At 43.4% G+C, this 22,342-nt stretch overlaps 1 protein-coding gene and 1 long non-coding RNA gene across 45 annotated transcripts in view; one reads left to right on the forward strand and one right to left on the reverse strand.

The window, feature by feature from the left end:
• The window catches only part of SLC23A2 (solute carrier family 23 member 2), a 163,168-nt gene that overhangs the window by 81,404 nt on the left and 59,422 nt on the right, over nucleotides 1-22,342 (reverse strand). For all 44 annotated transcript variants that reach the window (XR_014831817.1, XR_014831809.1, XR_014831806.1 and 41 more), the window contains 1 exon segment: nucleotides 15,939-16,200. Coding sequence is in view for 5 of the 44 variants with exons in the window: in NM_001435313.1 (NP_001422242.1) it covers nucleotides 15,939-16,046 (108 nt within the window). In the remaining 39 variants the exon portion in view is untranslated.
• LOC146395165 (uncharacterized) lies at nucleotides 13,194-20,799 on the forward strand. Its single transcript, XR_014832780.1, has 3 exons — nucleotides 13,194-15,214; nucleotides 16,395-19,099; nucleotides 19,367-20,799. It is a non-coding gene; the product is annotated as an uncharacterized LOC146395165 (long non-coding RNA).

Consider the following 22,342-nt stretch of genomic DNA (forward strand, 5'->3'; position numbering starts at 1 on the left):
CCACTGCACCACGACGGGAACTCCGGATTTGTTGATGTTTAAATCTAACATCCTAGCACTGGCCTGTGTGCATATGCTGGGGGTGGGGGAGGTGCTCTCACACAGATGGTAAAAGTATAAACTGCCACCATAAGGTTAACATACTCCAGGCTATCATTTATTACAGCAAAGAATCAGAAGCAACCAGGGTCCCAATGTAAGCTTATAAGTTTAGGTCTATGATTTGCTATTATGTCACAATTTGAAAGTATGGGTTTCAATGACACTAATAAGCCAGGATATAAAGGACTTTATAAAGTTGTGTGTGTGTGTGTGTGTGTGTGTGTGAGAGAGAGAGAGAGAGAGAGAGAGAGAGAGAGAGAGAGAGAGAGAGAGAGAGAGAGAGAGAGAGAGAGAGAATTCGATAAGACTACCCAAATATTTGTTTCAAATCTCTGGAAAGAAAGACACCAAATTATTAGCGTGTAGTTTTTCTGGCTGATGGGAATTTATAAACAATTTGGTTATGTTTTCTAAATTTTCTGTGGTGAACATATTTCTTTTGTAAATAAGTTGTACAAATAATAAACTGACAGAAAAGAAACATACACGAATTAGAAAAAAGATACGGTGAAAAGAATATATTGGTTTTCATACTACTTCCATTTCTTTCCAACAACATACTTTATACCACAAAGCCTGGGAAGAAATATGTAAAACTTAAAAGAAGGAGGAGGAATGACCAGGTAATTACTACCACACAATCTCCCACAGCCTATTTTCTTCCTTAAGTACTTTATGAAATCCTAACAGGAAATTGGCTTTTTTTCCAACAGGATTTAAGGCTTAGACTGTGGTAAACAATTTACCACAGTCTAAGATATCTAAGATATCTTACTTCTAATCATTAAAGCTCAGGAGACTGCCTACCTATCTTGGGTGAATACAGCTAAGAAGGGAATAAAGATTTAGAGGTAGGGGTTCAGCAGGTATAAACACCTAGAAGAAAAAGAACTCTAAACTAGAGTAGGAATGCAAAATACACAGGCAGGAATGACAAAGAGGGGTGGGAAAGGAAACCAGCCAGGAGGCAGGGAGACCAGAGGGAGGCTGTCCTGGTGATCCAGGCAAGAAATAATGAAGACTCTTAGACGAATACCATATGCTATCATTTATATGTGGCATCTAAACTATGACACAAATTGGAGTTCCCGCTGTGGTGCAGTGGGTTTAAAGCATCTGGCGTTGCCAAGGATGCAGTGTAGGTCGCAGATGCGTCTCCGATTCAATCCCTGGCCCAGGAACTTCCATATGCATCAGGTATAGCTATAAAAAAATAAAATATGACACAAATGAACTTATCTAGGAAACAGAGGTAGATTCACAGACATAGAGAACAGATTTGTTGTTGCCAAAGGGAACGGGTGGGAGCAGGACGGACTGGGAGTTCGGGATTAGCAGATGCAAACTATTATACATAGAATGGATAAATAACAAGGCCCTACTATATAGCACAGGGAACTATATTCGATATCCTGTGATAAATGGATAAAGGAAAAGAATATGAAAAATAATAGATATGCATAACTAAATCACTTGACTATAGAGTGATTGTAAAGCAACTATACTTCAATAAATTTTTAAAAAATACCAACAAAGGACCCAAATAAAGGAGCAGCCGCAGGGACGGTGCTGATGGTGGACCTTATAGGGTAGGAAAGGCAGAAGGCTTGTGCTCCTACTTCTGTTCATTTTTGTCGCATCTGATATAGCTTAGATCAACTCTGTTAAACTGCTCGAGGCGATGACTACAGCAACTCTTATTTTATGATAGTTCATACCAAATTGTATATGTGTCCCAACTACTAGATGGGCCTTTTGTGTTACTAACACCTCTCATTTCATATAAAACTACCAAAACTCGATTCAAATTAAAAACTGCAGGGAATTCTCTTGTGGTACAGTGGGTTAAGTAAGGATCCTGCTTTGTCAGCGGCTTGGGTCGCTGCTGTGGGTGGGTTTGCAATATAAGAAACTATTGGAAACTTCAAAACCAAAGCAAAAAAATTAATTTTTAAAATATCAAAAACTCTACAAAGAAAGAAGGGGTAAGGAAAAGAATCTCTTTAACATACATAAAAACCTTCATTTGCATCCCAACTTTTCAATGCTTTTATTTCAAAGCATGTATTGATTGGCATAGTCCCTTCCTAAAATTAAAAAAAAAATTCCACACTCATATACATTTTTTTTTTCTTTTTAGGGGTCACTCCCGTGGCATACAGAAGTTCCCTGGCTAGGTGTTTAATCGGAGCCACAGCAATGCTAGATCCAAGCTGCATCTGTGACATACACCACCATTTGCAGCAACGTGGGATTCTTAATCCATTGAGCGAGGCCAGGGATGGAACCCACAGCCTCACAGAGACAATGTAGAGTTCTTAACCTGCTGAGCCACAGTAGGAATTGCCCCCTTCATACATTTTCAAACAGAAAAGGCTGCTAATTGTGGCTATTCAATTTTGACCTGTCAACATTCTCTTCCCTAAACCATGGCCAGCCATTATGCAGTAGATCCAAACTCTGACAGAGGAGAATTAAACCAATTCTCTGGGCTGGCTCCAGGAAATACAGAGTCTCTCCATCTTTTTCTTAGAAACACAAGCTCTCAATCTCAATTTCTTACTATTCTTAAAGACACAGAACAATTTCAAGACAACTATTATTATCAGCTGAGACTTTCAATTTTAAGACCTAACAACTCTGAACTCTATTTAGGAATGTATAAGAAGGAACTCCATGGCATCTGTTCATAAGAACAAGGACATGTTCCAAGCTACCTTATTCTTTTTTTTTCTTTTTTCTTTTTTGTCTTTTTGTCTTTTTGTTGTTGTTGTTGTTGCTATTTCTTGGGCCGCTCCCGCGGCATATGGAGGTTCCCAGGCTAGGGGTCCAATCGGAGCTGTAGCCACCGGCCTATGCCAGAGCCACAGCAACGCGGGATCCGAGCCGCGTCTGCAACCTACACCACAGCTCACGGCAACGCCAGATCGTTAACCCACTGAGCAAGGGCAGGGACCGAACCCACAACCTCATGGTTCCTAGTCGGGATTCGTTAACCACTGCACCACGACGGGAACTCCTCTTTTTTTCTTTTTTGGCTACAGCATGCAGTGGCTTGATGTAGGATCTCAGTTCCCAAAGACCAAGGACTGAAAATGCGCTGCAATGCTGAAAGCACCAAGTCCTAATCACTAGACTGCTAGAGAACTCCTATTTATACACTTTTGAAAAAGGACTGTTTATACCAAAAAATCTTGTGCCTTCTTTTCACTGCTGAGAATGGGCACATTCAAACCTGTCATCACAGAGTAAAGGGCCCAGGGGAATCAAAGATGAGGTTATCAAGAGGACGTGACCATTGGTTGACCCTCAAGCTGGACTCGGACAACTGGAGGCTACTCACCCCCTCCCCTGTCCTTGGAATGGACATTCTGCCCACCCCCTTCCCAAGTGGAAGCTGTTCCAAGGACACAGCCTTGAGAGAGCATGTGTTGTTGGGACCATCTGGATGAGATAAGCGACTGAACCTTTTGAGGCCTCTGCCTAAAGTTTAGGATTCTGCTGGGTGGGTGGATCTACTCCTCTTGAGGCCACCCAAGACATGCCTCCCAGGTAAGGCCCCTTGCTTATTAAATCTGCCGTCTACTGGTCTGGAGTGCTCCGGCTCTTTCTTTGGTCTCTCCCTGCCCTGCATGTTTGTGAACTAACAGCATTACATGGGTTTTTCCACCCACCCCTCCTCATGTATGCCAAGGTCACTTCTCTTACAAGAAGAAAAGAAAAGAAGTAAAGGGAAAGAAAGGAGATGGAAAGGAGAGGAAGTAGAGGGACCAGACAAGAAAAAGGAAAGGAGCATCTGTCTCCCAAACATGAGCACAACCCTGAGCTGCTTGCCAACCCCCTACAGTACACCCATCCGGCCACCACCCTAGGTCTCAAGTCTCTTCCAAGGTAGCTCACCCTCCTTCTTTTTTTTTTTTTTTTTTTTTTTTTTTTGTCTTTTGTCTTTTTGTCTTTTTTGTTGTTGTTGTTGTTGCTATTTCTTGGGCCGCTCCCGCGGCATATGGAGGTTCCCAGGCTAGGGGTCCAATCGGAGCTGTAGCCACCGGCCTACGCCAGAGGCACAGCAACGCAGGATCCGAGCCGCGTCTGCAACCTACACCACAGCTCACAGCAACACCGGATCGTTAACCCACTGAGCAAGGGCAGGGACCGAACCCGCAACCTCATGGTTCCTAGTCGGGATTCGTTAACCACTGTGCCACGACGGGAACTCCAACCCCCCTTCTTTTTAAAGCTTCTGGCCACCCCTCCCCAACAACCCCCCCGCCCCCAAGAGCTTTTTTTCATATATTTTCTTGTGCCTGGACCAGGCCTCTTTCTCTGACTTCTGTTATTATCTTCTTCCTTTTCTTTACAGACTTTCTCACATCATCCACTTTCTGCCATTAACTACCGCTGTTGGTTTAAACTCATTCCTTCATCTGAAAGACAGGAGCAATGTCTTTACTGATTGATGCTGACAAAATAGCAAAAAGGGAACGCCCTCCACTTCTCTGGCTGCTAGATTATAAAAGTGATATAATATGGCACAAGAGCATATTTACAGGGAGTTTCCACTGTGGGCGCAGAGGGTTAAAAATCTGGGCGGTGGCTCAGGTCACTGTAGAGGGACGGGTTAGATCCCTGGACCAGCACACTGGGTTAAGGATCCAACATTACCAATTCTATAATCATCCAATGCAAACATATCCTTATCTTTTAAATACTTTACTGTAGTTTCCAAATTTCCTAATGTAAGCGTAGATCACTTTTACAATCAGAGAAGGGCTTTTTTGTGTATGTCTAATAAGATATATAACTTTTGAAAAGTTCTCAAGAGCCAAATATGTCTTCAGCTATTTCATACATTTAAGTTTATTTGTAATTAAGGTGACCATGTATCATCCAAACCAGGACCGCTGTGAGCATAAACGGGAACTGTACCAACAAGAATGGACAGAAGTTCCCATTGTAGCTCAACAGTAATAAACCCAACTAGTATCCATGAGGATGCTGGCCTCACTCGGTAGGTTAAGGATCTAGCATTGCCATGAGCTGCAGTGTAGGTCACAGATATAGCTTAAATGCTGTGTTGTCACGGCTGTAGCACAGGCTGGCAGCTGCAGCTCCAAATCACTAGCCTGGGAACTTCCATATGCTGCGAGTGTGGCCCTAAAAAGCAAGAAAAAGAAGAAAAAAAAAAAAGGTATGGACAATAGACAGAAACCAGGCCTGCCCAGCAAACCCAAATGTTATAATGCCTGCATGTGTGCATGTGATCTCTTTACAACCCTCTTCCTAATTGTGAATCAGAAAACTATTTTCTGTGCTAAAAGATGTCAATGTAAATAAATAGCATTCAGATCTGATTTCAGCTGACCATTCTCAGCAAAAGCAGACCCACTTCTTGGCTAACTGACAAAAGATCTCAGATGCAAAGTAATCACTATTTTCCTGACTGTAAATGAACACAAAGCATCATAAAAGAATATAGAATTAAAGATTCTGCTCTATTAATTCATTACTTCCCTGTGCCAACTTAAAAAGAAACAAACAAAGCACCCTGTGCTCTGTTTGTGTGTATTCCACAGACCGGTGCCACCACACACCCAGGTGTCCTATACCAACCCCTTCTTGATTTCCTAGTGTATCTCACCATCTACATCCAACCCAACACCGAATTTGATCACATCTCCTTCTTTAGCATTTCTCACAGCTGCTTGTTCCTCGTCTACCTAGCTTTCTTCCTAGGTGCCCCAAGAACCCCAGTTCTCAGTTTCTTGACCTCAGCAGTTTGCCAAACCCTTTACCCAAATGCCTTTTCAACATCTCGAGCCCCAGAGACCCTGCATAAGCCTCCTCTCCCTCCGTTTCCCGCACTAGGGACCAAGCATATCACCATAATCACTCCTATACAAACCCTCACTGTCCTCTCAGGTACTCACCTGGCTTAAATCATGCAACAATCCTTACTCTTCATCCAGCTCACTCTTGCAAAGCCTTCCTCACTCGCTGCTTATATATGCAAGGAGGAAGCCATTCTCCTGCTCAATGACCTCTCTTGGGGTCTTCCCCTCCCTCCCATCTCAGCCACCACTCCTTACCTGTCCCTCTTGCCGGCACTCCTCAGCCTCCAAACCGCCAAATACTGCATCTTCTCATGACACAGCTCTTCTCCATTAGGGACACCTACCCCAGGTGATACCATCCAGTTCCTTGAGTTTAAATATCATCTCCACACTGCTAACCCTCAGTGAGTAACTCCAGCTCACACTGCTTCCCATACCAGCTTTCCACAGCCAACACCGAACTCACGGCTCCCTCCACATTGCTCCATCTCAGTACTTGGCCAATTCATCTCCCAGATGCCCAGGGGGGAGCCTGAAACCATCCCTGTCCCCCTCTCTTGCTCCTACCTCATCTAGTCCATTGGCATTCAGGTCAACTCTCCTCCAATGCCTGACCACTTGTCACCACCATCCCCAGAGCTGGCACCCTGGCTGGAGCCATGTCAGCTCACCAGCTCTGTGGCATTTGCCTCCTGACTGTGTTTCTGCTTCCCACTTCAATCAGCTTCCCACTCAGCAGCCAGAGTTAAAAAAACAAAATAAGGAGTTCCCGTCATGGCTCATCGGTTAACGAATCTAACTAGCATCCATGAGGACGCAGGTTCCATCCCTGGCCTTGCTCATTGGGTTAAGGATCCAGTGTTACCGTGAGCTGTGGTGTAGGTCACAGATGTGGCTCAGATCCTGTGTTGTGGTGTGGTGTAGGCCAGCAGCTACAGCTCTGATTCAACCCCTAACCTGGGAACCTCCATATGCTATGGGTGCAGCCTTAAAAAGCAAAAAAATTAAAAAAAAAAAAAAGTTTAAAAAAAAACAAAACAAAAACTAGACAGAACATGTCACATCTCTGCTCAAAACCCACTAACAGCTTTTCATCTAACTGGAGAAAAGCCAAAATCCTTACCTGGGCCAGGAAGCCTACATAGTCTATTGACCTCAATACACCCTCTGTCCAGCCACACCACCTCTTCAGGGACCCTCAATTGTATCAGAGTCCTCCCGCCTCAGTGCCTTTGCACTTGCTGCTCACACACTGTCGTGACAGGCTCCCCTCAACTCCTTCAGGCCTTTACTCAAATGCCATCTTCTAGGGCAACCTTTCCTGGCCGCCTGATTTTAACACACCACCCCTGGCAGTGTCTACCCCTCTTCCTGGTTTTATCTTTCCCTCGGTATTTATCAGTATCTAGCATCTACAGACTTGACTTCTTTGCAGTATACACTGCACATCTCCCCTGCCAGAATGAAAGCTCTGTGAGGTCGGGGCGGGGGGTACTATTTAATTCACTGCTGTTCCCTAGAGACTTAAACCTGCGGGAAGTACTCAGCACATTTTTAAAGGGATAAATTAATCAATGGTCTGCAAGTCAGAATGACCCCTACCTGATTTCATGTTCTATACCTCTTCTTTGATTTATTTACTTTCTTCACAGAACTTGTCACCAGCAGCAACACAATGCTTCTGCTTAGTTATTTATTACCTGTCTCCTTTCACCACCACCACATCAATTTCATGAGTAGGAACCTGTGTTCTCAGAGCCTCACATGAAGCAGGCACCCAACACATCTGCTGAAGGATGTGTATTCCTACCTTCCCACATCAGCTCATGATCGGGTCCTACCTGAACTGCTCTGAAACCCTAACTCCCCTTCCAGTCTCCAACCCATGCACTCCTGCTGTATTAGAAAAACTATTTGGTCTACCTCCTGCAGCTGTCTGTCCTTTACTACTCACATGGAATACTTCCCTTCTGACACTCCTGCCACCAAATGCGTAGGGATTTTCCTCACACCAAGCAATTCTCCACAACATCATCTAGGTGTTCTACAACTGAACTCAACTCTGACACTGTCTGCCTAGAGAGAGTGTCAGATCCTACAGGCGAAGGGCTCAGTCCCACACCACTGCTCCCACCCAACTTCAGATGCCAATTGCAAGCAGTAGGTCCCCAGCCTCACCCACAACTTCTGTCCAATCTGGCTACAAACTTGAGGTTCCCATGATCTCTTCTTAAGGCTTAATTTGCCAGAGCCCACAAAATTCAGGGAAGCACAGGCTTACCAGATTCTTAAAGAATATAATAAAGGATACGGATGATGGGGAGGGGCCCAAGCACAGGAGCTTCTGTCCATGTGGAGCTGATGTGCATCACCCTCTTAGCGTTATCAACCTGGAAGCTCTCCAAACCCTCTACTATTGGTTTTTATGGAGGCTTGCTCACATAGGCATGATCAATCAATAACTCCATTTCCAGCCCCCTCTCTCCTCTCTAGAGGACAGGAGTGTGGGTGGGGCTGAAAATTCCAAGCTTCAAATCATGGCTTGATCTTTCTGGTGACCAGTCCTCAAGGAGCATCCAGAATTACCTCATTAGAAGAGGAAGCTCCCGGAGTTCCCGTCGTGGCGCAGTGGTTAACGAATCCGACTAGGAACCATGAGGTTGCGGGTTCGGTCCCTGCCCTTGCTCAGTGGGTTAACGATCCGGCGTTGCCGTGAGCTGTGGTGTAGGTTGCAGACGCGGCTCGGATCTTGCGTTGCTGTGGCTCTGGCGTAGGCTGGTGGCTACAGCTCCGATTGGACCCCTAGCCTGGGAACCTCCATATGCCGCGGGAGCGGCCCAAGAAATAGCAACAACAACAACAACAAAAGACAAAAAAAGACAACAAAAAAAAAAAAAAAAAAAAAAAAAAAGAAGCAGAAGAGGAAGCTCCCAGTGCTCTTATCACTTAGGAAATTATAAGAGTTTTAGGAGTTCTGTGTTAGGAATCAAAGGCAAAAACCAGAGAGAAGCAGTGCAATATATATTTAATTACCTCACACCCTTACTGGGCTATAAGCAGCTTGTTACCAACTTTGTGTAGTGCCCACCAAGTTGGGGGCACTATGGGTTCTTAATATCGTAAAGCTCTGAAGACAGTACATGAGAGGAATCTGAAACAAATAATGGATTTGTATGAACACTGATGAATATTTCTCCCATGAAAAACTGAGCTTAATAAAGCTACTCCTCAGGCCATCTCCTTAATGTCTCCAGACTGAATGATCTACTCTTGGCCCCTAAGAGAGAAGATTCAAATATTCACTCAGAGCCTATTAGAAAGAGAAAAAACAGAAACATAGGGCACCCTAACCCTGGCCTAGAGCTGGGCAGTGGAATGATATGGTAAAACATCAGACCGTATTACAGATGGGCCTCTGTCCACAGTAAGTTCAAGCTATTCACTTTGTTTTCCCTGGACCCCCTTCCAGGTTCAGAAGATATAGGAGCTACCACCACAGGAGAACTGAAGAGCAACACACGACCTTTTCCTGGCTGTGCTTCTTGGCCGGTGTTGTTACAGTATGGTTTTAAGACTTTTTTTGTTTTTCTGGCTCTGATTTCTTGCCAGGCTACATTCACCCATTTCCTAGCTTCCCTCAAAAGCACACAAACTTGCCTAATAAGATTCCCATGAGATAAGGAGATTTTTTGCTATCTTCCTCCTATTTAATATCATCTCTGATCTAATTTCTATGAACCTTGAGGCTTTGCAGGTCTCTTGTTCTCTTCATTATTCTCCCTCTAATCTTTTTCTTTTTAAGTTACTGCCATAGGTTTTTGTTTTGTATAATGAAATTCTGATTTCCTCCATAGGAGTTTTTAAAAAATCAGCACTTGTGACATTTGTAGAAACAGTTATCTAACACAGGATGCCCAAATGAGACCCTTGAACACTCTCGCCTCCCAGCAACCCACTCCAGCGACCCTCCCCAAACATGGTACTGAGAACAGCCCACTTTGGTCCCCGCTGTCCCACCTTCCTGCTTCCAGCATCTGTCCTAGGTATCTTTGCAGCAGCCAGAGACCCAGCTTCTGACTCCAAAGCATACAAGGAAATAAGAGTTCAGGAAGGTCCTGACCATCAAGGGTTTTTTTGTCCTTTAGGGCCACACCCACAGCATATGGAATTTCCAGGCTAGGGGTCGATACAGAGCTGTAGCTGCTGGCCTACACCACAGCCACAGCATTGCAAGATCCAAGCCACCTCTGCGACCTACACCACAGCTCAGAGCAAAGCTGGATCCTTCAACCCACTGAGCGAGGCCAGAGATCAAACATGCGTTCTCATGGATACTGGCTACTAGTCAGGTTCGTTACTGCTGAGCTGCAACAAGAACTCCCTGACCACCAAGAAAAAAAGGAAGACTAGGGCAATTGAGGAACTGGATTTTAGATGGTATTTAATTTTATGAATTTACATTTAAATAGCCACATGTGGCTAGTGGCCATTGTGCTGGTAGCAGTAGAGCTAGATAATCTAGAGGTAGCACAGATCTAGGGAAAAAGACAAAGACATAGCTGCCCTATTGGTTACTCTTCGTGTTTACATTTTGGAAAGCCAGGATGAAGTAAGGCCTTAGCAGGCAGTGATGTCCTGGCCCCAGTGCATGTTGGCATCTCCAACAGTGAGGTCCTCAACCCTCCTTTCTTTCTATGCCAGTCTCCCCTGGCAGCCACATCCTCCTCTATGGGTTATTCCCCTGGTCAAAATTCTTGGAGAGCTTTTTTATCGATAGACTAGAAACATCTAAATTTCTTAGCCAATCATTCAGGAACCACCCAAAATCCAGGCTCCAAACCCACTGTTTTAGCACCATCCCTCCACACCTTTCCTCTTCTGCCCTGAGTTGGCTCCGGTGGACCCCTGCCTAGGCACTGACCTTCCCACTACCCTACCATGTTCCAACACTGCCTGCTTTCACTTTAAGTTCCATTTCAGCTGCCACTGCCTCCAGAGCCCAACACAGTCAGAGGTCCTCTCCTCACCTCAACACCTCCTGCCTCTACCCATACCTCTCTTTCTCTAGAGGAATCATATTTTCCATGGAAGATGTGTTTTGAGTCAGCAAAAAAGAAAAGAAAAGAAAATCACCCATATTTGAAACTACCCTAGAGAATCTCTTAGGAGTACTAACCCCATAATCCAAAATACCATTTCTCAAATGCACTGAGGGGCCATTTTATAGGGAAAAGAAAACAAAAACACAATCAGAACCACTAAGTCAGTAGGATGCTCACACTGACAAGCAGCTGGAAGAAACCAGACCTAACCTCATTTTTCACTACTACTCCCATTTTTCAGCTGGTAGCATCAACTATAGCAGTTAAATCACCATCACTCCTAAGACCATCCCCAAGAATATCTGTGATACTCAGACCTGCCATTAGGGTTACTTATGTGCAGCTCCCGTCTTGCTCACCTGGCTGTGAATGTGAACTCCTAGGGTACAAGAGCCTGTGTCATCCAACTGATATCAACTTTACTTAACTAACACATCATAAGAGCCCGGATGCTTTGGGCAAATAAATACCTGCATTTCACCTTCCCACAGAACTACGAGGAGAGTTCTAAAGCTACTTTCACCCCTAAAGATATCAGATTCTAAGAAATTAATGCATAGACCTTGTGGTTCCTGAATGAAGAACAGGGAGGGACAGATGTACGTCCTAAAAGCAGAGAGGCAGGAACCAAAACAATCCTACCAATTGCACAGCTCTAACCTAGGCCCCTACCTCTGTCTTGTCAACAAGCAAATCATTTAAAATGCTCTTCTCTCTTATTTTTCAAGTTTTCTTAAGTAGTGATTTCACTAGTGATTAAATAGGAGCAGGATAGTGTTCCTATTTTTATATTACAAAATAGTTTCTAACAAAACTTTCTACAACCCCAAATTCTATTACATGAATCATTTCTTTATAAGCATTCTTTTCTTTCTTTCCTTTACTTTTTTTCTTTTTTTTCTTTTTAGGGCTGCACCTGAGGCATACAGAAGTTTCCAGGATCAGGGTCAAGTTGGAAGTCAGAGCTGCAGCTGCCGGCCTACACTACAGCTCACCGCAACGTCAGATCCTTAACCCCCTGAGCAAGGCCAGGGAATGAACCTGAGTCCTCATAGGTACTAGTTGGGTTCGTTACCACTGAACCACAATGGGAACTCCTTTATAAAGTGTCTTTAATAGGTTTTTGTTTTCACCACTGTCTTATCTGTTTTTTCTACCTTCTCACAAGTTCTGAGGGAGCCCCAGCTAACACACTTCTCATCGTCCTTGTTCTAACTCATCCTGGTGCTTCATGTGATAACCTTTACAGCCTCTCCCCTTGATATTTCTCTCAACTCCCAGTAGCTCAATCCCATGATTCCAACTCTATAACTCCTTTTATTCTTCTCCCCCCCTTTTTTTTTTAATTTTTAGGGCCACACCCGCAGCATATGGAGCTGTAGCCACCAGCCTACACCACAGCCACAGCAACGCAGGATCCAAGCCACATCTGTGACCTACAACTCACAGCAACACCAGATCCTTAACCCACTGAGCGAGGCCAGGGATTGAACCCATGACCTCATGAATGCTGGTCGGGTTTGTTAACCGCTGAGCCATGATGGGAACTCCTCTTCTCCCTTTTTAATACTTACACATTACATTTATGTTTAACTACATATTATATCCACAGTTAGCTCCCATATACTTGTACTCCTGGTAAAGATAGTTCTGGAAATTAATGCTCTGAGGAACACTCCCTCCCAACATCACCCCTAAATAACAATTGAGTTGGGAAAGCCCCAAAATAGTCAAGGCTAAAAACAGACAAGCCTTTTAGAATACAAGAAACATAAAACAATGAATGGGTGGACACTGGGACCCACAAGGCTCTCAGCCTGGAAAACCTTAGTCAGGCAGGCTTCAGTTCTAGTGGGGAAACAGGGACTCAGGGGTCCCCACACAAGAGAGGACCAGAACCAGGTTCAGTGCTCAGGCCAGCAGGTCTCCTCACTCCTTTGTGCCATGGTCTGTACCACTGCAGGAAGAGAGGAAGTTTTCCACTGTAAGACCAGGTTCTGGACTGGATGCAGGAAGTGAAAATGCAAAACTATAGACAGAGAAGCAGGGAGAGAGAAGAAAATCCCAAAAGAAACAGAAGGATTTCACACCAGATCAAAGTAGAAAAATGGGAAAAATACTTCAAGGGCATTAGAGTCCTCAATAATTTAAATGTACCAGTATTTTTTTTTCTTTTTTCTTTTTTCTCCTTTTAGGGCCATACCCGAAGCATGTGGAAGTTACCAGGCTAGGGATTGAATCGGAGGTACAACTGCCAGCCTACACAGAGCAACTCGAGATGCGAGCTGCATCTGCAACCTACACCATAGCTCATGGGAACGCCAGATCCTTAACCCACTCAACAAGGCCAGGGATCGAACCCAAACCCTCATGGATACTAGTCAGGTTCGTTACCACTGAGCCACAATGGAACTCTTAAATGTGCCAACATTTTTAAACACATACAGGGAATTCCTAGTAGCCTAGCAGTTAAGGATGCAGCATTGTCACTGCCGTGGCACAGGTTCAATCCCTGGCCCGGGAACTTCCACATGCTGCAGGCAAGGCCAAAAATAAATAAATAAAAATAAAACAAACACATACATATGAGAAATTAAGAAACAAAAATCGGTTGATGTGAACCAAATAGAAATTTTAGAAATAATAAATACAATAATTGCAATAAAAATTCAACACAAACACATGACTATACACAAAGATTTAGTAAATTGGAAAATAACACTGGGAAATCTATCCAGAAGGTAGCACTAGAAAAAGATATACAAATTATGAGAAAGCAGTTAAAGAGAGATGGAGACTAACTACGAGGCTCTAACGTATAATTAACAAAGTTCTCTTATAGCAGATATTGACAGGACATTGTAAATCACCTATAATAAAAATTTTTTTAAAAAAGGTTCACTCAAGAGTTGACAGCAGGAATTCCTGTTGTGGCTCAGGGGTAATGAACCCAACTAGTATCCATGAGGACTCGGGTTCAATCCCTGCCCTCGATCAGTGGTTTAAGGATCTAGCATTGCTGTGAGCTGTGATGTAGGTCCCAGACATGGCTTGGATCCCACATTGCTGTGGCTGTGATGTAGGCTGGCTGCTGCAGTTCCAGTTCAACCCCTGGCCTGGGAACTTCCATATGCCATGGGTACAGCCCTAAAAAGCAGAAGAAAAAAAAAGAGGGAGAGTGGAGAGCAAAATATAGTTATTTTCAGATGTGCAAAGATAAAGGCAGTGACCCCTTATAGACCCTTGGTGTAGTTTAAAAGAAAAGTTAACAAAGAGGGAAGGAGAGAGATGTAAGAAGCCGCAGTGGATGTAAAAACTGATAACATGTGCTGGCGAATTTAACTGCTAATGCTACAATACCATAATTCAAATGCTAAAATAAGCCTAAAACTCCAGGCCGTAATGACAAGGCAGGTGGGTATACACGAGTTTTTGTCTCTCAGGTGAAGGAAGGTGAAGGTGAGTGGTCTCCTGGGCAAACGTCAACACTCAGGCACGGGAGCTCCTGCTGCATCCAACTGCAGCAGCTTGGGTCGCTGCAGAGGCGCAGGTTTGATCTCCAGCCTGGCACAGTGGATTAAAGGATCTGGTGTTGCCACAGCTGTGGCACAGACTATAGCACAGATTCAATTCAATCCCTGGCTCAGGAACTTCCATATGCTGAGACTGGAGCCATTAAAAAAAAAAAAAAAGGTCAACACCTAGGCATGAACGTCTCACTTTTCAAACATGCTCTAATTTAAAATTGGAAACCTAATTTGTTTCTTCCTCTAGAGAATCTGGGTCAACCTTAAGCCTTCAGTATAACAGAAAATTCAGTTTCAAAATTTTACTTTATAGGAAGAGAACAGTAGTGCCAGTTGTAAAGTCACTGGAACAGCTCTCCAAATTTGCAGAGTAAAAATCAAAATGTGACTGTAAATCAGGTCAACTAATGTGCTTAAAGATGTTGTGTTCACATCTTTCTTACTTGGTAATGTTGCAGTAATGAAGCAAATTCCAGGACCATATTTTAAGGAACCCTAGAATGGTATTCTCGACATTAACCTCATTTCCAATATTAATGGAGAAACACCTGAGGCAAGTTTCCCCTAAAGAGCTTTTTTCTTTTTAAACTACTTTAGGAGTTCCTTTTGTGGCTCAGCAGTAACAAATCCAACTAATACCACGAGGACGCAGGTTCGATCCCTGGCCTCGCTCAGTGGGTTAAGGATCCAGCATTGCCATGAGCTGTGGTGTAGGTCGAAGACAAAGCACAAATCTGACGCTGCTGTGGTGTAGGCTGGTGGTTACTGCTCCAATTGGACCCCTAGCCTGGGAACATTCATATGCCACAGGTGCAGCCCTTAAAAAAAAAAAGACAAAAAATACTAAAGTAACACTTTAGGTAACTTTATACACATAAATCTGAAAAAATAATAGCACTGAATATAATGAATGTGTATCTGACTGATATCACTTGTTCAGGTGAAATACCTCTATCTTGGACGCTACTGCCATAATATAAGGCATGGACACCTGGGTTCCGAACAATGTCATTCATTCTTTCTCTCATCTTGAAAGACAAGTCTGAAGTCAGGTCACGGGTTATTTTATAAGAACACATTTTGAGAGATAAAATTAAGACTTTAACATCCTCCAGCACACAGTAAGCACTGGGCCAGTTTTACAACATTTACAGAAAGGCACTCTTCCTTCTTGGAGTTAATCCCATCAGGTGACTCTAGGGCGGGGGAACAGGCCAAAACCATTGTCAGCCAACAGAGTTCCCAGATGACCCACGTGAAAAGCATTTGGTTTTCAAATGCTTTAACCTTCAGTGAAAACTGAAGTATTAAACTAATCCTATTCAATAAAGAAACTGCTTTAGAGTAACTTAAGAAAGGACAGGGAATGCTGTTACCGGAAGAGTAAAGAAAGTGGGGTGCTTTGCTTCATCTTCATATTTGCCTTCAGCTGAACTTCCGGCCTCCATGGATTTAGACGTAGTGTTCTTACCAATACCCATCATCAAGAGAAAACGAGAAGCTTGGCCTTTGGACTGAAGTGGCTGGAAGTTAAGGCTTGTTCAAGCAAGCAGTCCAGGATCAGAGTTGGCTCTTCCAGTGCTTGGAGCACCCAATTCTCAGGCAGAGATGAGCCCCATAAGTGCCATCTCTTAGCACCTAAAAAAAAAAAAAAAACAGAAAGCAGACAAATCATGTCAAGTACACAAACAGCACAGGACACACTGACACCATGTTTCCTGCATGGGAATGTCAGAGCACAAGTTATTGCCAAACATCAAAAAACCTCATTACTGGAGTTCCCATTGTGGTTCAGCAGGTTAAGAACCTGACCAGTATCCATGAGGATGCAGGTTCAATCCCTGGCCTCACTCAGTGGGTTAAGAATCTGGTCTTGCCACAAGATGCAGAATATATCACAGATGCGGCTTAGATCTGGCATTGCTGTGGCTGTGGTGTAGGCCAGGAGCTATAGCTCCGATTCGACCAGAAGCCTCGGAACTTATACATGATGCAGGTACAGCCCTAAAAAGAGAAAAAAAAGAAAAGAGAGAAAAAAAGCAAGCTCATTACTTAATTATACTGTTCAAGTACCCATCCACCTTCATTTGTAGTCATTCAGATTCTGAACTGCCATCTGGAGAGGGGACCACAAACCTGCACCATCAAAAATATCAGACTATGGTTTTATGGTATTTATCGTATAGCCCCAGCACGATCCAAGAGAACTTTCTGCAATGGCGGAAATGTTCTACATCTGTCTTGTCCAATATAGTCATCACTGGTCTCAGGCTATTGAGCGTTTGAAATGTGACTAGTGCAATAGAGAAACTGAAACTTTAACTCCACCGAATTTAAGTTTAAATAGCCACTTGCGACTAGTGGTGATCATACTAGACAGCTCAGCCAATTTACTATGACTGTATGATATTAAAATAATTCTGAATTCCCCACAGGTACCCAAATAAATGCTGGAAAGACATGCAAAAGCATAAAGAATAGGAGATAAAACCAACCGAGGATTAAATGGCCACACAGAATTCTAGGAAGGTGGCAAGGTAAGCTTTAAATGAGCTAGAATGCCACACAAAAAACAAAGCCAAAATATTTGAAATCAAATCAAATGACAACATCAACCTAAAAAGGAAATCCAAACCCACAAAGAGGGGCTGAAAGGAAGAATAAGAGATAACAAAGGGGCAGGAGGATCAAAACCATTAGCCCCAACGTGGATCTGACATACTCAGAGGATCTCAGAAAATCTGCACAGTGCTCTGCACAATGCTTTCTAAGAGAAAATCGAAGTGAGTCAAAAGCAGGAAGCTACTCAAACCTGTGTAGTTAAGTTTGGGGGAAGCAGAAGAAAATTAAAAACTCAATCTCAAACAAGTAACTCATGACTTGAACAATAAAAGAGATCCACCCAAAGATTAAGAGCATTCAGAGGTTTTTGGCCTGAAGAATGAGAGGGTACTAAGAATCCCTCCCGAGATGGACGCCCATAAAATAAAACATGCTTTGGTGTTCCTACAATTTTCACAATAAAGAAAAAAATGCCACGAGCAGGTAGGGGTGAAAAGAGACAGAGAACATTCACTGGCACTCAGATCAGAAGACGTCAGATCTTAGCACAAATTCACTTCCCACAGAAAATGAATAACGCATATAAGGTAACCTACAACTGTGAAGGCAGACCGGCAAGAAGTTTGGAAAGACAAGCAGGAAACCTTCTGTTTAAGGAATTCTCTTAGGGACACTTTTCATTCAACAAATGCATTAGATGAGCCAGAGGGAAAACTTAAATATAAACAAATAAGAAAAAAGAACAAATTAGACAAAATTTGAGAGATCAATATCCAGAGGGCAAAAAGGAACAATAAAAGAAATATGGCCAGAACATCAGGTTGCCTCAATAGAATAGATCTAAGTGCACACATCAAATTTTTTTGAGGTGGCTCTTTTGGTTTAAAATGTTCAAGTATGTTTTGCATTCTTCTTCAAATCACAGCTAAGTCTCTTTAAAGCAGTTGCTCTCAAGGAGGAGAGATATTTCCTTCAGAGGACTCCTTCAGAGGACACCTACCACTATCTGGAGGCATTTTTGGTCATCACAGCTGGGAGGGGAGCTACCGGTAATTAACGGGGGAGGCTGGGAGTAGTGCTGAACACCCTACAGTGCACAAGACAGATAATAATTCTTTGTTATGTTTGACACAACTATCTTATCCCAGGTTTTTGTTTGCTCATGAATTCTGTGAATGATCATTTAGAATTGTTTTCATTTTTATGTAATCAAATCCATTAATCTTCTACACTATAATTTAGCTACTGCTATCCATCAGCTTCCCAAGACTTGAAAAAAAAAATTTTTCAATGTGATAACAAATAAACCTAAATACAAAATCTTCCTGAAGTAGCCCTGACAAACGTTTACCTTGACCAGGAGTATGTGTCTTCCAGAAGGTAGGACAGGCAAAGATGACAGTAAAATACTCTTAGATTCTTACAATGCCATGTGCCACAGTCCTACTCAGAGGAACCAATAAGCTCCTTGTTCTACATCCAGCCACACTATCAGCAGAACTGTCAAATCCACACTTATCCACATTAACTTGGGGGGAAAATGACAGGACTTTAATGGAGATACATTTACCCCACAAGGTTAATTTTATCCTTGTGTTTCAGGCATCTATATCAACTGCAGCAGCCGACCCGCCCCATTATCCCCACCACCAGGAACAAAGGTGGACAAGTTCCATCCTGACAAGACCTCTTTTCATCAAGTACTCCATGTTCCATTTCTCTAGCAAACATGTAACTGACCCTCATAAGCTACAATGAGAGATTCATCCCTTGGCCTGTCTCTTATGGAACAGCAGCCTTCAAAGAGTCCTAAAGACAGAGACCCAAGGGAGCATGAGGTTTGGGGGCCAAAGAAAGTACCAGGCAGGAAGCTCTGAGAAAGGGCTGCAAAGCCTGAGAAGGGTGGACAAATGGAGGGAAAAAGAAGAAGGGGAGAAGACAGTGAGCATGGAAAACAGAAACATATCCTTGAAAAGTCCCAAAATAGTTGTTCCTGTCATGGCGCAGTGGAAATAGAATCGACTAGGAATCATGAGGTTGCTGGTTTGATCCCTGGCCTCACTCAGTGGGTTAAGGATACAGCATTGCCGTGAGCTATGATGTAGGTCACAGACACGGCTCAGATCCTGCGTTGCTGTGGCTGTGGCACAGGCCAGCAGCGGTAGTTCCAATTAGCCCCCTAGCCTGGGATCCTCCATATGCTGTGGGTATGGCCCTGAAAAGCCAAAAAAAAAAAAAAAAGTCCCAAAATAACAGAGCCCTGGACAGCCAAGTACTCAAGAGTGATGAAGACAGCCTCAAGGCCAGAAACCACGCACCAATTTGAAATCAAGTGTTTTATGCACTGAGCTGAACTTTTGTGTGGGGAAATGCCAAGGCCAAAAAGCAAATGCAGCAAAAAATAAAAGAGAGTGAGGTGAGGGATGAAGTTTAGAGTGTGTGCTAGAATTTGTGTTAAAACAAAAGGCAGAATCTCCAGGGAATCTGAAACAGGGCAAAGTCTGTTTGCCCACAGTGCCCAAGACCTCTCTTCCTACTCCTTACAAAAGAAAGAGATTAAGCAAGGTCAATGCTACCTTGCCCCTGATCACATGACAAGGGGAAAGGAGGGGCTGAGGAATAAAAGATCAGATTCTCCAATAATGAAAACAATAGTAATGACAGCAATTTTCCAGCTAAGCACTTACGTGTGTCAGACACGTCACCTCTCATTATATAAATGGCAATGATTTCTCCCTTGTAAACACAGTGTTACTTGATTTACACACTATCTTCACAAAAGCAGAAACAGAGCTTCAGAGAAGTTAATTAACTTGCCAAAGCACACAGAGCTATAAATTGTGGAGCGGGATTTAAACTTTAATCAGGGAAGTTCCTGTTGTGGCATAGCGGAAACAAATCCGACTAATATCCATGAGGATGGATGCAGGTTCGATCCCTGGCCTGGGTTCGGCAGGTCGGGGATCCGGCATTGCCATGAGAAGTGGTGTAGGTCGCAGACATGGTTCAGATCCCGAGTTGCTGTGGCTGGCAGTTGTGGCCCCAATTCGACCCCCAGCCTGGGAACTTCCAATATGCCACAGATGTGGCCCTAAAAAGCAACTAAATAAATAAATAAATAAACTTTAATCAGTATTCCCATCTTAACAATGTCTATACAAACAAAACATAAAACTATCCTCATTTTACAGCCAACCTTCCTGAGTGAACAGGGTCCAGCCCAGCTGGCCTTAAGCACCATCTCCACATGACTTGCTGTGTGGTTTCCGTCCTCCTTGCGATTTTTGATAGAGCTCTGAGGGGTAGAGATGTCCAAACTCCTTTCTCCAAGGCTGAAGCCTACCCTCCTCAGACCAGGAACTCCCAAATCTGTGTACTTCTGGCCACTCTGCAGCACAAGAGCCTCTTGTTTCATTTTCTCGTTCCATCTTGATGGCTTGTTTGCAGCAGGCACCTCCATGCTACAGAAACTTCCATGCCCTTAGATAGCATCCCAATTAGTCAGAGAATGACACCCAAATTCCTTAACTAGGCTGTGGGTCTGCCGTGAAGACCCCTCCCTGTGCTGGGGTTTCCAGCTTTCAGTTCCTTGGAGGTACGTGACCTCTTCTAGCCCTCAGGCCCTTGCACATTCTGTCTCTCCAAAACAGGCACCCTGCATTTTGCCCCTTCCCCTGGGGGTACCTCCCACTGGTGCTGCCTCTGAGCACCACACCTCGACATGTCTGTCCAGGAACCACAAAGATGGTTATGATACAGCAAGATAATGTCTACCTGCTTAGCCAGACAGATGTTGGACTAGAGGCAGTATCCCCAGTGTTGAACTCGGCACCTGTATTAAAGGCTCCTCAAATTTGTAGAATGAATAAATAATGCTTAAAAAAATAAAGGTACCTAATATAATGTAACAGTCATTCTTACTCAAAATTCTTACTTAATCTTGGAAAAGGAAATTAATAACCAACATCAAACATATCTACCATACAACAGATATATTAATGTCAAGGACAAACCAGGCTGTCGACATCACTGCTATCATTCAACTGACAGAGAAAGATGAAGGGAAGTGCTTGAAAGGAAAAGACTGGATTATAACTTCATAATATTAAGAGATATGAGGAGTTCCCACTGTGGTGAAGTGGGTTAGGAATCTGACCACAGCCACTTTTGCTGCTGTGGAGGTGCGCGTTTAATCCTCAGTCCTGCACAGGAGGTTAAAGGAACTGGTGTTGCTGCAGCTGCACCATGGGTCACAGCTGTGGCTCAGATTCAATCCCTGGCCCAAGAACTTACACATGCCTTGGGTGCCATGGTAAAATGAAAACAAACCAAAAAAGAGATATGAAAATGGGAGAGAGTCTATGTGTAGATGACTAGGTACAAACACATGAGCAAAGCTCCTTCAGTGTGGACTGATTCAAACACTTCCCAGATGCCTGCAGTAAGCATCTAGATCAGAAGCTAGCAAACCACTGCCTGGCCTGCTTTGGTGTGGTCCTCTATGAATGGCTATGAAAGGCTTTCACATTTTTATTTACTTATTTAATTATGATTATGATTATGATTTTGCTTTTTAAAGGGCTGTGAGGCTCCCAGGCTAGGGGCTGAATTAGAGCTGTAGCTGGTGGCCTACACCACAGCAATACCAGATCCGAGCCGTGTCTGCAACCTACACCACAGCTCACAGCAATGCTGGATCATTAACCCACTGAGTGAGGCCAGGGATCAAACCCACAACCTTACGGTTCCTAATCAGATTTGTTTCCACTGAGTCACGACAGGAGCTCCAGCTTTCACATTTTTAAAGGAAGGAACACTGAGGAAGAACATATGGCAAAGGCCATCTGGTCCACAAAACCTGATATTTACAGAAAAGTCTGCTAGTCCCAAAAGATAAGAGGATGAAGGAATCCTGTTTACACTGGCAACAATAGCATTAAATACTTGTAAATTAAACAAAAAATGAGCATGGCCTTTACAAATAAAGCTATAATATATTACTAAGAGCCATAAAAGAGATTTGAATAACCAGAGAAACCGATTATATTCTTGGGTAACAGAGATACCATAGGGTATATATTTTCCTATAAACATAAAGTATATAAATTTAATTTTTTTTTAAAAATCAATGAATACCCTAAAGAAGGAGAAAAGGATCTTGCTAAAATTCCTATAGAAGAATAAGCAAAAGTAGCCACAAACATTTGACAGAAGATTA

Source organism: Sus scrofa, chromosome 17, assembly GCF_054392235.1.
Source record: "Sus scrofa isolate SSC_HxYL_T2T_F1_AM1 chromosome 17, Sscrofa_HxYL_maternal_Yorkshire_Landrace_v2.0, whole genome shotgun sequence".
In the NCBI taxonomy this organism is placed as follows: domain Eukaryota; kingdom Metazoa; phylum Chordata; class Mammalia; order Artiodactyla; family Suidae; genus Sus; species Sus scrofa.